Source organism: Passer domesticus, chromosome 2, assembly GCF_036417665.1.
Source record: "Passer domesticus isolate bPasDom1 chromosome 2, bPasDom1.hap1, whole genome shotgun sequence".
NCBI lineage: Eukaryota > Metazoa > Chordata > Aves > Passeriformes > Passeridae > Passer > Passer domesticus.
In genome coordinates this window covers 18,225,792-18,238,688 of record NC_087475.1, presented here as the reverse complement: position 1 = coordinate 18,238,688, position 12,897 = coordinate 18,225,792, and the positions used below count along the sequence as shown (strand labels likewise).

The 12,897-nt window shown below is 35.0% G+C and overlaps 1 protein-coding gene across 3 annotated transcripts in view; it reads left to right on the top strand.

The window, feature by feature from the left end:
- Nucleotides 1-12,897, top strand: part of MOSPD2 (motile sperm domain containing 2) — a 32,920-nt gene that overhangs the window by 12,421 nt on the left and 7,602 nt on the right. For all 3 annotated transcript variants that reach the window (XM_064407637.1, XM_064407638.1, XM_064407639.1), the window contains 5 exons: nucleotides 1,652-1,712; nucleotides 2,921-2,959; nucleotides 3,932-4,056; nucleotides 9,129-9,299; nucleotides 11,468-11,580. In XM_064407637.1, coding sequence (XP_064263707.1) covers nucleotides 1,652-1,712; nucleotides 2,921-2,959; nucleotides 3,932-4,056; nucleotides 9,129-9,299; nucleotides 11,468-11,580 — 509 coding nt within the window. The remainder of the gene's footprint in view (nucleotides 1-1,651; nucleotides 1,713-2,920; nucleotides 2,960-3,931; nucleotides 4,057-9,128; nucleotides 9,300-11,467; nucleotides 11,581-12,897) is intronic.

The following is a 12,897-nucleotide window of genomic DNA, read 5'->3' as shown; positions in this document are numbered from 1 at the left end:
ACTAATTTGATTTGGGTTTTATGGATTATATCCTGAAGCAGCTTTTTTCCCCCCTGTGTCTTTGAGACTCCTAGAGACAAAATCTCAGCAAGTGCTGTCTGTAACTGTCCCATTGTACAGGCTTGCTTTGTAGTTAATATGTTTGTCACAGAACAGGAATATTTTTAATGGCTATTTGTAGCCAAGTGGAGTAATTGATAAATCTATCCTAAAAGAAAAAGAACTTGAATCTCTGAGTTCTCTTCTAGAGCATGCCTCCTTTGTCTGTTCTGTTGCTATGGACATCTTCTATATCACTTTCATCACTGGTATGCAGGAGATAATTCTGATAGCTCATGGCTTGTTGCACCTGTTCAGGTAACTAGAATAGGTGCAGTTATTGAATAGTCTGTGCAATCTGCACTTCTGCTTCCAGACTCTGATCAAAATAATGGATCTATCCCTTCTGCTGTCTAATAGTGCTGCTTTTGGATAGGCAGCAGAATAGAGAGCAGCAAGCTGATTAATGGAGATTCTAATAATTCTAATCGATCATTGTGTTTGTGCTGTAAAATGAAAGATATTGCATTTGGTACAAGCAATAGACAGTTGAGATAAATGCTTCTATTAGAGGCCACCTTTGCCTGTAAAGAGGTCAAGTTAGTTTCTAGTTGCTGAAGCCACTTAAAAAGCTTTCAGGTTGTGGGTCGTCCCCTTACACAGTGTTATTTTTGGGGGCTTTTTCACACTGACCACAAAGGTTTTGGTAGTGTATTTACATCACCCTAGGAGTTCCTTCTCCATTGTTACTGTTATGACAGGCTTTGGATTCTCAGCCAGAAATGCTCTGTACTATTTCTGAAAGTAGTAGTAGTGGTCATTTCTGTTTAAAGGACTGGGAAAAATACTCATGGCAAGCTTCCCACCTGAGTACCTTATTGTGGTAAGGTATCTCTTGCTTCATTTCTCCACCTGTTTCATAAAAAGCCTTCCTTGCCCTTAACTGTGTAATACAGTTCCATTATACATGGATTTTGCAAAGGAGACTGTACTATTTCTGTACAGTGGCTCATTGGATAGAAGCATCCTGAAAATGGGTGGTAGAGAAAGAGCTCTTTTGAGCACTGTCTCTGCCCACAGTTTCTCTGCATGCCACCAACTAATACTAAACTCAGAAGTTGTCTTCAAAGAAAACCTGTTTGTTTTTTTCCTTTGGAAATATAATACTGAGTGCAGTAGTATATTGAACAGCATGTAGGATAATTACTGAAGTGAAATTTCAGTATATTGAATATTTTTCCACCTGTCAAGCTTCTCTAGTGCTAAAGGTTTATTTTTCCTGTATCTTTCCTGCACCTCTTAAGTCCTGTTGATACTCTGCAGTAGTTTAGATATCTTAGTTATTGCACTGTTCAGAGGTCTATTGACTTCTTTCTCTGATTATATAAGGGAAGTGTGACCACAATCCTGCAGCAATTTAATGGAGGAAAAAGCCTTGCATTGTGTTTTGAGGATATTTGAAGTGTATGTAAAATTGGAACACAGTTGACTACAATATATCTATCTTGTGCTTTTCATAAATACCTTCACTAAGCCTATGGTTTTTAATGTTTTGGCTTACTTTGCATTTATGCTGTGATTATTTTTTTTAATTAATTTTTTTTAATTTTAGGATTTGGATTTTGTCCGGTTTATTGTCAACTGCTTTACAGATTATTACCCAAACTTCCTCAGTAAGTATTGTATATTAAGTATTAAGCATTGTAGACTGGTGTAACGAGCATTTCATAATATGATAGAAGATGGGGAAGATAAAGGGTTTTATCACGTGCTTTCTGGGGTAATTTCATGAAATGTGAATGTTACAGTGTTAGAATAGTCTTCTCCTGAAATCAGTACAACTTTGATGAATAAACTTTACTTTCATCAAAAATCTGCTGTCTTTTTGTGAAGTAGTAATGTTTATTAATAGCTCTTACTATATTTATACCTAGTAAGAACTATTATAAGCACATAATAGAAAGTAATTAACCTCTTTTCCTTTGCTTATTACTTGTGTAGAAACTTTACAAACTTTGATGATAGTTTGTATCCTTTACAAGTCTTCAGTGGTGAAAGAATGAATGGCCCTGGAAATTTATGGGGAGCAATGGTTTATTCTGAAAATGAAAATGGTTGATTCTGAAAATTATTTATTCTGAAAAGGCATTTTTGTGTGCACACTTAGAAAACTCTGTGTACTTGCCTGCTAGTTTTTTTTATGCATAGGCAAACACTGCATAGTTTATGATAGCTCATCTTAAATATGTTGTAAATTTTAGGTGAAAATGTCTGTGAATGTTTAACTTCCATACAGCAACTGCTTAAACTCTGAATATTAAATTTTGGCTTGCTGATCAAAGTTCAAAGCTTTGATCAAATATCAAACTTAAAGGCAAGTGCAACATTGTTTTTTGTACTTTGACATTCAAGAAGAAAAAAAATTGGGACACTTAAATGTTTTCTAACCTCTATGGTTAAATAAAGAATGTTTGGAGAAAATAGATAGACAAGACTTATTTGCTTCTTTGTGAAGTAAGGGGTGTTGAATATACTTGTTAAACTTTCTTCTTTTCAGTAGCTGGTTTTCTAGGTCAGGTTGAGATCTTGGCGTTTTTTGCCTTATTTGTGAATGAGTTATTAGTGACAAAATGTCAGAAAAGTAATATCCCAGGAAGTATATAAACAATGTGTAACTTGGAATTTTGTTACTTGTTTTCCAAGCAAACAGCTCATGTTTCTAAATAGCAATTAGTTTGTACAAAACTGCTTTTACAGGGAGGTGGACATGGAGGTTTGTAAAAGTGAATATTTACATTTTACGTGACTGTTATTGCTGTACTTGCTCTTAATTGGAGAAATACCTTGCACTTCGTATTCAGATTGGTTTTTTTCTTTTCAGCAAAGATAGTAATATTTGAAATGCCATGGATAATGAATGGTAAGTTGGATTTTTTTGGGTTTTTTTCTTTTCAGATTGTAATAACTTTTAAAATTTAGCAATATAAATAAGAAGCATTCTTCTACTCTGTATAGATACAGATGAATAATACAGTTTGTTAAACATGCATCTTTAAATCAGTTTAAATCAGTCAGTTTAAAGGTTGCATACTTTTTATTTTTCCTTCTATTGTTGTATTTTGGATCATACTTTGCATGAAGTCTGTATTCATCCTGTTGTTTTCAAAGGTTAGGAGACCTTGATAAATAATCTATTCCTTGAATGCTGCTAAGTAGAATCCCTTCAGGAATCCTGTCATTGGCAGTGATGGCGACTTATAACCAGCTCAAAACTAGAATACACAGTTTAAGGTAGATGGCTGACACTGGGTGCTGATGTGGTTACACTTGTTCTGATATGGATACTTCAATAATTAGCTATAACTTTAATGTACAGGATAAATATGCTATTCCTCTGCTGTTGCCATATGAATACATATTTTTGTTGGCTTTATATTTTCCTGCATATTCATGTTTTACTGTCACTGAAATAACAGTGGTCTTTGTAAATGCTTCATAAGTCTAAACAAATATCCTTTAAATCAGCAAAACATTTCAGCAAGGAAGAGTGTATACATCTTTCTCAACCTCCCTAACTCAGATTTGGAAACACAATTGGTTTTATCCACTCAGTACTTCAAGGGGTAAATTCTAAGACAGAGTCATCAGTTATTAAATCAAGATCCTTCCATTTTCTCTGTAAATAATACCTTTTTTCCCTTGTATTGCTCGTTGCAATGATAATAGATACTTTCAGAGCAGGTTCTGCAATATTTTGAGGGATGTAACTCACTTGTGTTATATAAGATCTACCAATACACTGAAAAAGACCTACAAAAACAAAATAACAAAATTGCTTTCCTGTTAACTCATGTATACCTTTTGTTTGGTGTTTTGTTTTGTTTTTTTAAAGCTGCTTTTAAAATTGTGAAGGGTTGGCTTGGCCCAGATGCAATAAGCATGTTAAAGTTCACAAACAAGAATGACGTGCAGGAATACATCAGTGGAGAGTATCTGCCACCTCACATGGGTGGAACTGTAAGTATGAAATGTCATGCTGCTGTTGTGACACCTGTATCAATTATTGAGACACCTATATCAATTCCATATGTGGGCTTGAGTGTTGGCTCTTCACAAATGGGAGATTTCTTGAAATTGGTTTGCCAGTGATAATTTCAAGATCACAGTAATATAAAATAGGTGAACTTCATGAGAATTTGGTATCTGTATTCTTAAGTACATTCTCAACTACTGCTACTATTTTTTCTGAATTTTTCATCCCCTTATAAGTCATTGAAAACCACTTAGTTTTTCAGACTTTCAAGAAAAATTATCTAAGTGTCATTGTCACTTGTACTTTTTTTGCTGCCTGGTGAATTAGAGATGGTGTTGTTTATGAAACAAATTCTATGAACAGAAAGTAGGTTTCATTGTCCTCTGAGAGTTCTAGTCCTGCTCCAGAGCTATGATTCATTAAAGACAGTTATTGTAGCTATTTTTCCTTTGCCGACTCTAGGGCTGCCTTTTAAGACATGGATGTAGAAGATTATTTTCAAACAGTATAGTAGAGCTCCAAAGTGGTACATGCAGCATCAGTTTAACAGAACCAGAATCCAGTTCTAGTTCAACCTAAAGAACAGAACAGCACAAGCATCTTGCACAACAGGTTTCACTTTCCACAAGGCTAGTAGATCAGTATTGCATAATCTTTAAAATTATGCTTTAAAATATTAATAGGCCATTTATGGTAGTAGAACAAGCCCACTGCAGGGGAGTTACTTTTCACTGTTCTTTTTCCACCTTTTCTTTTCTGAAGTACTTTTGGCATTATGGCAGTAACAATGTGGATAAAAGGAGGGTTGTGTTTCAGCAATAGTAGGGGAGGCCACATTTCTTTGTATAAGAATTCAGGGCAGTGTTATTGTGGCTGGGACATAAGACACTTGTTTGGGGAACATAAAAGAATAGTACTTTGATTTTCATTTGACTGAGATTAGGAGCCTTTAAAAAGCACATGTGACTCTTGAGGAAAAGATACCCTTTTTTTTCCATGGACAATTCCTGCCCCAGCTCCCAGTCTCATGTGAGAACTTCCTCATATGGAAGAAAGCTGAAATTACTGCATAGCAGAAGTGGGCATTGAGGGAAGGGCTGATGATGTCTGAAGTGGCTTCAGTAAGGGACTGGAGGTTGGTTAGCAGTGGTTCTGGACCTGCCTCTGTGGTGGTGTCCTATTGTTGCAAGAGAGGGGCAAGTTTTTTCCCTCATTAAAGCTGAGTATCTTCCATCTGCCTTTTACACCACTTACCTGATAGTTCATTATGTCTTTAAAGAAAGAACTCGTGATTTTGCTAAATATCCTCCTGAAGCATCTGCTGGAACACACAGAGTTACTGTAGTCCTGCCTGGGGCCTGAAAGGTCTGATTGCTGATTAGTGATTGTTGATCAAGCTGGCTCCATGTTGTCCATCTTCTGAGAGCATTAACAAGTTTCAGATTCATGGAGGTAGCTTATCCAAATGATTTGTTTGGGGTAAAAAGTTGCAGTGGAGAAATAAATTAGTAAAATAGTAGTAAACTTGTCTGACAAGAACTCCAGAGGTTTTGACAATTTCAGAAAAACGGCTTTATCTCTGCATATTAAGAGCCCTGTATTTTGAACCAGCACATGCTTTGTTTGACTGCTGCGTTTCACTTAATGGATGTTTTGAGCTTTTAAAAACCTCTGAACTGTCATAATTTGGAAGAATTGTTAGCAAATACCAAGACTCCAAAGCTGTGCTCTGAACCTTTCTTCCTAAGATTTTTTTAAGCGTGTACAATAAAGCAGTGTCTTTGCATTTCTGATAGCAGAGAGTTTTCACTGACCAGAAAACATACAACATATTGCCCTTTCTCAGAATTTCACTTTTCTTGATGTGATTAACCTTGGCTTCTCTTGAGGCAGCTAGCTAGAGTACAATTCACTATTATTAGTATTGTCAGGCCTGGCATTTTTTAAAATGCAGTATCTGACTTGCATAAATTGATTCCTTCAGTTTTTCTCTAGTGTTTGGTTTTGTTTGTGAGGCACTTTTTTTTCTTTTTCTTTTTTTTTTTTTTTGCTTCCTTCTGATTTTCTCTGTCATCTTTGATTTCCACACGTTTAGTTACAGATCTTCACATTCACAATGAGTATAATGCCAGTGCAGAGCACAGCATATCTGTGCATCCTTTGCTGTGTCCCCTGCCAGGTTCCAATTTTGAAAAGCCAGGTCTTTCCAGATGGAAGCAACTAGTGGAACAGATCATTTGGCAGGTTAATTTGGGGAGAGGGGAGATACCTAGATTCTACTGCACTTACATTCTTTGTATTCCAGAACAATGTTGGAGACTAGTTCTGGAAGTAACAAAAAAATCCATAGAATTAATAGTGTTAGAGTCAGTGATTACTTTGCTTAACTAAGGGAACTGTTCTTTGTTTCTGTTGGAAGCCTCCGAGCTTCCATGTTATCTTCAAGCATGTTTTAAGTCTTATCTCAGAGTCACTCAAAAGATGAATCAAAAACTTTCCATAGCATTAAAATCCTTTGATTGACTGTCAGCTAGCTGTGAAAGAGGAATATCACATTCATTATGTGATAGATTTTAGACAACTAGTGGGCAAAGATGTCTCCAGCATACCAAAAGCATTAAAACTACTTATGGAAAACAGAAACTTGGCTTTTGCAGAACTTTGGATTATGAATTTGGTCTAAGTTCCATTCAAGTCCTCATCAGTCTGTTGGCTGTTACCATATTGCTAATCCATACATGCTAGATACCACGTGTGTGGCTTTAAGTTGTTCTTGTCCATCGTGCACTGAGGTCATTTTCTTTATAGCAGGTTTATTTTGGTAGAGCTTGTCAGAAGTGCCCAAGGCAGATCTAGGAGCAAGCTGATGCTAGCCAGCCTGGAAAGTTAGGGTTAGGTGCTCAAGAGCCACTTGGTAATATTTTTCATTTAGAAATAAATGTATGCTAACTCAGTGTTTTCTGGCTTTCCTATTTATTGTATCACACATTTTGCCATTTCCAGCTGTTGGAACAGTCCTGTTCTTAAGGCATACACATTTCTGACTGAGCAGAGAGATCTGTTTCTTCAGTAATATTTTCTGCAAGACTGAAGTACATACTGTGTACACTTTGATACAAGACATGTACACACAGTAGGGTTTTTATTTGTTGTTTTGCCCAGTGTTTCTTTGTCAGAAGATGGATTTAACAAGGATGAATTGATCAAGAGTCTCTCTACTGGTGCCAATATTGAACAGTGTGTGCAACTGCTGTTCTCTTCACCTGGCTATCTAAATTGATAGCCCACAGGTTTTCTTGAAAGTACCTTATAAAGGTCAGTGGCCTGAAGTTAAGACGTGGCTAAGCTTGCATATAACTTCATGGCCACTGTGTGCATGAAATCTTAGAATATATCATTGCTATGATTAAGACACCTCCACAAAATGGCAAAAAATAGTAGCATGAATTCTCTAGACCTGCTATAAGAAAGAGCCATAGATCTCTAGAATGGATGTATCAGGCATTGAATGGCTGAGGTTTTCACCCTGTTAGCAGATATACCCATGTCACTGAAACTTAGGCACTGTAACTAGGAAGTGTGGGACTTTGAACAGAATCTCGTCAGTGAGACAACTCAGCTCTTGAAGCTCTCCAGCAGCATGGATTAACAAGGCCAAGTAAAGTGTGCAGCAAAATTAATTTCCTTCTATTAAGGTCACTTTGCTACATGCCCTTCATCCTGTGCTGGGAGAGAATGATGAGGCTTTGTTGGTTTGGATAAGGAGAAACTGGATATTTCTGTCAAATGTGGGATGTCAGTATTCTGTAAGACTGCTGTAATATTTCTTGTGGACTGGAGTCTTGTCTTTTAATAGTCATTTAGTCTGTAACTGATACTTAAAGCTTCTCCTTCTGGCACTTAATAGGACATTGTTTGAATGTCCTATTAAATAAGGAATACCTGTTTTATTCACCTAGAGGTCTTTGACTGTTGCTACAAAAGAGTACATGAGATATAGGCCTTGATTATAGATGATCAGGAAGTATACTTTTTTGTTTGTGGTTTCTTTGAAAAGGTCCATCTAAGGCTTTTCCCTTTTAATCTTCCTTAACATCACATTATTCCTTGTTTTGAGAAAATGTTCTTGCTTATGGAGAGCTCTCTTGAAATACCTTTTTGTAACTCCCTGCTGAGGGAGGCATCGTTTGTGAAGCAGGGGCATTGCTCCATTCTGCCTCACAGGAGCCAAAGCTGTGCTATTTTTCTCCACTGGAGAAACTGAAGAATATAAGAGTTTACCTGATGCTTAAAACTGCTTGAAAATGCAACAAGAGCAGGGATCCCCATTCAAACACTGCCTCTAACATTACATGTAATAAAAAAAATTTGGAGAATGTTAAGAAAATTTCCAGCTAGCAAAAGTTGGGTTTTACTGATTTTCCAATGGAAAAGGTACCTTTATTGTAGACTCATTGAGAACTTAGTATTCTGCTGCTGCATTACTCAGATGTCTTAAATACGGTCTTTAAATTGATTTGGCATTCCAAGGACTAGATGTCCGAATTGCAGAATATGCTAAAGCTCCACACACATTATGTTAAATTTAAGGGATTATTTGGAATTGTTTTATGGTTTTGGGCTTTATTTCCTTTTTTCAAAGTGGCCATTATGAAACTAACATACAAGGAACAACTGATGTTCTTCATCACTTTTGAAATACTTTTAGAAATAGCTGTCATAAGTTTTAAACCACATTTTTGAGAACTAAGAAGAGAACTTCAGCAATTAGACTCTGAATGCTGATCCTTGATAGACCAGCTTCTGTAGTTATGCTGTGAATATAAATAAAAGTTACAGTTTACTGGCTTCATTGGATGACTATTTGTCTATTGATGATAAAATAGAAATTCTTGGTGTCAGCTTTCTGTGCAGGGCTGCAACTTGAAATGGATAAATGAAACATAAAAGTAATGTGAAACAAGAAACAAAGACAGTATTTCCATTTAAAAAACCCTAGAGAAAGCACTTCTAATCCTCTCAAATGACTTATCTTTTATAAATCCTTATCTTTCAGGATTCTTTCAAGTACAGTTATCCTCCATTGGTTGATGATGATTTTCAAACTCCTTTATGTGAAAATGGGCCCATTACAAGTGAAGATGAGCATGAAAGTAAAGAAGAGATAGATGCAGACACCAAGGAGGCTGGGGAGCTGAATGAAGCACAAAACCATAATCAGAAAAAGGTATCTAAGTGAAGATTGAGGCAAGACTAGCTAGATGGTTACACAGTGGGACAATAGACATATGCTTTTGGTTACTTGTCTTTGTATGTTTTTAACAGTTTTTCTGTCTTCTAATTTGGCAAAAGAACACAGGAAAACTGAAAAATTATAGTTGCAGTTTCAACCTTGACTTTTGGTCTGTTAAGACAAGTTTATGCTTCAGAATATATAAAATATGCACAAACTATTTAGTCTGTCTCTTGGAATATAGTGAATTGTACAGCAAAAGGAAAAAGTTTTCTGTGTTTTGCTTTCAAAGATTGTCTTTCTAGTAGGTTTCTTTTTAATCTTGGGATATTTAGTGGTGATCATTTTGAAGTAGATCTAGTTTTCTCTGATGCTTAAATCAGAATGTACATGAAAAAATGTTGTTAAATATTTATGTGCTGTTGGATGTTACTTTGTTTTCTTAAATTATTGATAAAATCTCAACATATAAATGTTTTCATTTATTCTCAGGAGAAATTGTATTCCTACTCCATCAATCGTGTTTTGCAACATAATCTTCCTGCAGTGTTGTTTATCCAGAAATAAAGGCATAGTTTTACACAAGTTCATATGAAATGATATTTAGGAATATGCAGTAATATTACCTGGGAATATTGCTCTTGAAAATTGTAGAAAAAAATTTGAAATCCACTGCTTTATTATCATAATTAATTTTGGAATATTACTTGCGAAACTTCTCTTTAGTGGAGTAGAATACAGTTTCATTTACTGTTACAGGTTTGTCAGAGTAATTTGAAATGTGCAGCTCACTAAGTAGTACAGCTGTTATTTGCGACTTGGCCAGCTTTAAAAAAAAAAAAATTAGATAATTGCACTGACCTTAAGGTCAACAGGAAGCATTACATAACCATGGATAGACTCAGGAGCTTGTTTTTCCTTGGAGCACATGTTAGAAGCTCTGATTCTCACATACAGAAACGTGGAGAATTTCTGCTCCGTGAGTTGCCTTTGGTGCTTAATAAGCTTCAGTGTTTGTTAGCTTTTAATTTGCTTGGGTGACTTAGCTTTCTACTTAAGGTATTGTAGTTTTTTTTTCTTTTTTACTCTTGAAATACCATAAAGCATGTAATTGTTTTCACTTTTATTCAGTGTAACCAAGGTGCTACTCAGATTTTTTCAGTACAGGGAATCACGAGTGATAAACTTGGTTAGTAAGTGCCTGTCCTGTAGGTGCTTCCCATTTTGTGCTCTACAGTAAAATTTTTTTCTGGTAGTTTTATGTTGAACAAAGCCTAACATATAACTAGTGCAGTGTATTTACATACCAACCTTTTTCTACCACTTTTATATAATTACTAAAAAAGTTCCCATGTGGATTCTCTTTATACAGCCTATTTCATATAAAGTTTTGTATTCCTTTCATTCCCATACTTCAGACTTGCATGAACTGAGTTCTCTTCATGTCCTTTTTCCATATTAAGAGTGGAATAAAAAAGCAAATTCTTCAGCCAGCTGATCTGGAATCATGATGTCACTAATTCTTTCAGTCTTCTGTAGCCCCCAGCACCTGCCCTGTTTTGCATGTATTTTCCTAATGTTATAGAAGAAAACCCTCAGAACCTAAGATGTACCTGCAGTTTTGAAAGCACCAATTCAATCAGTATTATTTCTTTTATGTTCTGCAATACTTCAGAGTTTCATCTAAGAGCAATGAAGATATGTTTAGCTACCCTGCAATGCAATGAAGTGTGGAATTGGTACTGTGTTTTCTGTTACAGTGGTACAGTATATAATACAGATTGTATTGTTTTAATCTGTTTTAATTTTAATTTGAAATGGATGAATAATACCAGTGCTTTATAACCTTTGATATTTGAAGTGCTATAACTTAGTGTGTCTGGAGTTTTCAAAAACAGACCCAACCAGCAGGAAAATACGTGGAAAAAAGACAAAGCGGAATTTTGGTTTCGTACATCTTTAATATGTTATGCATCTTCTATAGTAAATAATTTTATTCAGTGGACTTCAAGTGCCTTCAGGGAATGAAAATACATAAAACTTAGTCTGTAATATGTAAACTGTTGAAATAAGCCTCATCATATTATTTGAAATACCTGCATGATTCTGTAACGTGTAATCCAGGCTTCTAGTTAATCATTATAATTGTCATTTTTACTCAGATGAATTCTATAGAACAAATTTCCAAATCAGAGGAAACTGACAAAACAGAGGTCAAACCAAAAAATGCAAAGAAAGCATTAACTACTTTTAAAGGACCTTTATTACATATCAGGTAATAATAATTTTCTTAAATGTTATTTTTACAATGTTCTTTGAGTACTGAAGTAGTTGGTTTCCAAAATAAACTTTTTTCAGACTGTTAGAGGAAAACAAATTATAAACAGCTTTTTAAGATGGATTTTTACAAAGCTCAAAGAGTTTTTCTGGTTTTACAAGTTTTCAGTGAATCTTCTGGTGTCAAAGATGGATTTACTTTTTGTACAAATAAGTGTATATTCCATAGAATTTAGAAGTGTTTTATTTATATTGAGAAACCATCCGACTAAGTTAAGCCTGTCCTTACCTGTAATGAGGGCAGTGGTTTGACATTGTTTTTTTTCTTGAGCCAAAGAAATCAAACAATGTTTTTTCAAGACAGTTTTCACTGTCAAATCCTGCATTAATTCTTTTGGCTTATGATGGTATAAATGTCTACAGTAATAGTTTCCACCAGCTAAACTTGATTAATGGGTCCAATTTATTTTGCGTGGAAAGGGCTCTATAATAACATATCTACCCAGAAGGTTTTGTCATCCAGGATGCTACGTCTTGCAGTTATTTTTATCATTAAACTAGAATAAAGAAATCAATTAGCCAATATCACTTTTTCTTTTCACTGCCTTTTAGGTTAAGATGCTTGTTTAGAATTTGATTTAGATGTTAATTTTTATTTTCACTTTCAGTTTGCTATTAGATGAATGAAGAAAATATCTAATTTTTAGGTAATTTCTTAGCTAACTTTTTAAATGCTCTAGTGAATTAGTTTTGGAATGAATTTTAATAATGACATGCTCATTAGCATAAATATATTTTGTATGTGTAAGTTTTTTCCTAATTTTGAAATGAAAAGCCTCCTCTGTATGGCCTTAGTTTCTTGTATGGCAAGACAAAGGCATAGACTGCAGAATTGTGATTACAAAAGAATGTTGAACATTTTCTATGACAATCACAAATGCTAGATGTGTTTTTCCAACCACTTATTTGAAAAAGAAAGGAGCACAAATCATAAGCAGACAAGAAAAAAATCCAAACAAGCAGAAACACCCCCAGAAACTTCCTTTTTTTTTTTTTTTCTTAAAATATTTTAAGCTGTCATTGAGTAGAAGTAACTTACATGGACTGCAACACATGGAAGAATAAAGTTAGTCAAGTATAGAGGTGTTAATACTTGTAGTCTTGCTGTCATGGAAAATAAAATACTGGTGTTTCCATTGTTCTTGCTGTTTGTTTTGTTTTTAATGTAAAATCCCGAGTGCAGCAGTTGCTCTGGACATTTTACTGAAGGTGATTGAACCAATAATATATAGTGCCATTCATAACCAGTTTTAGG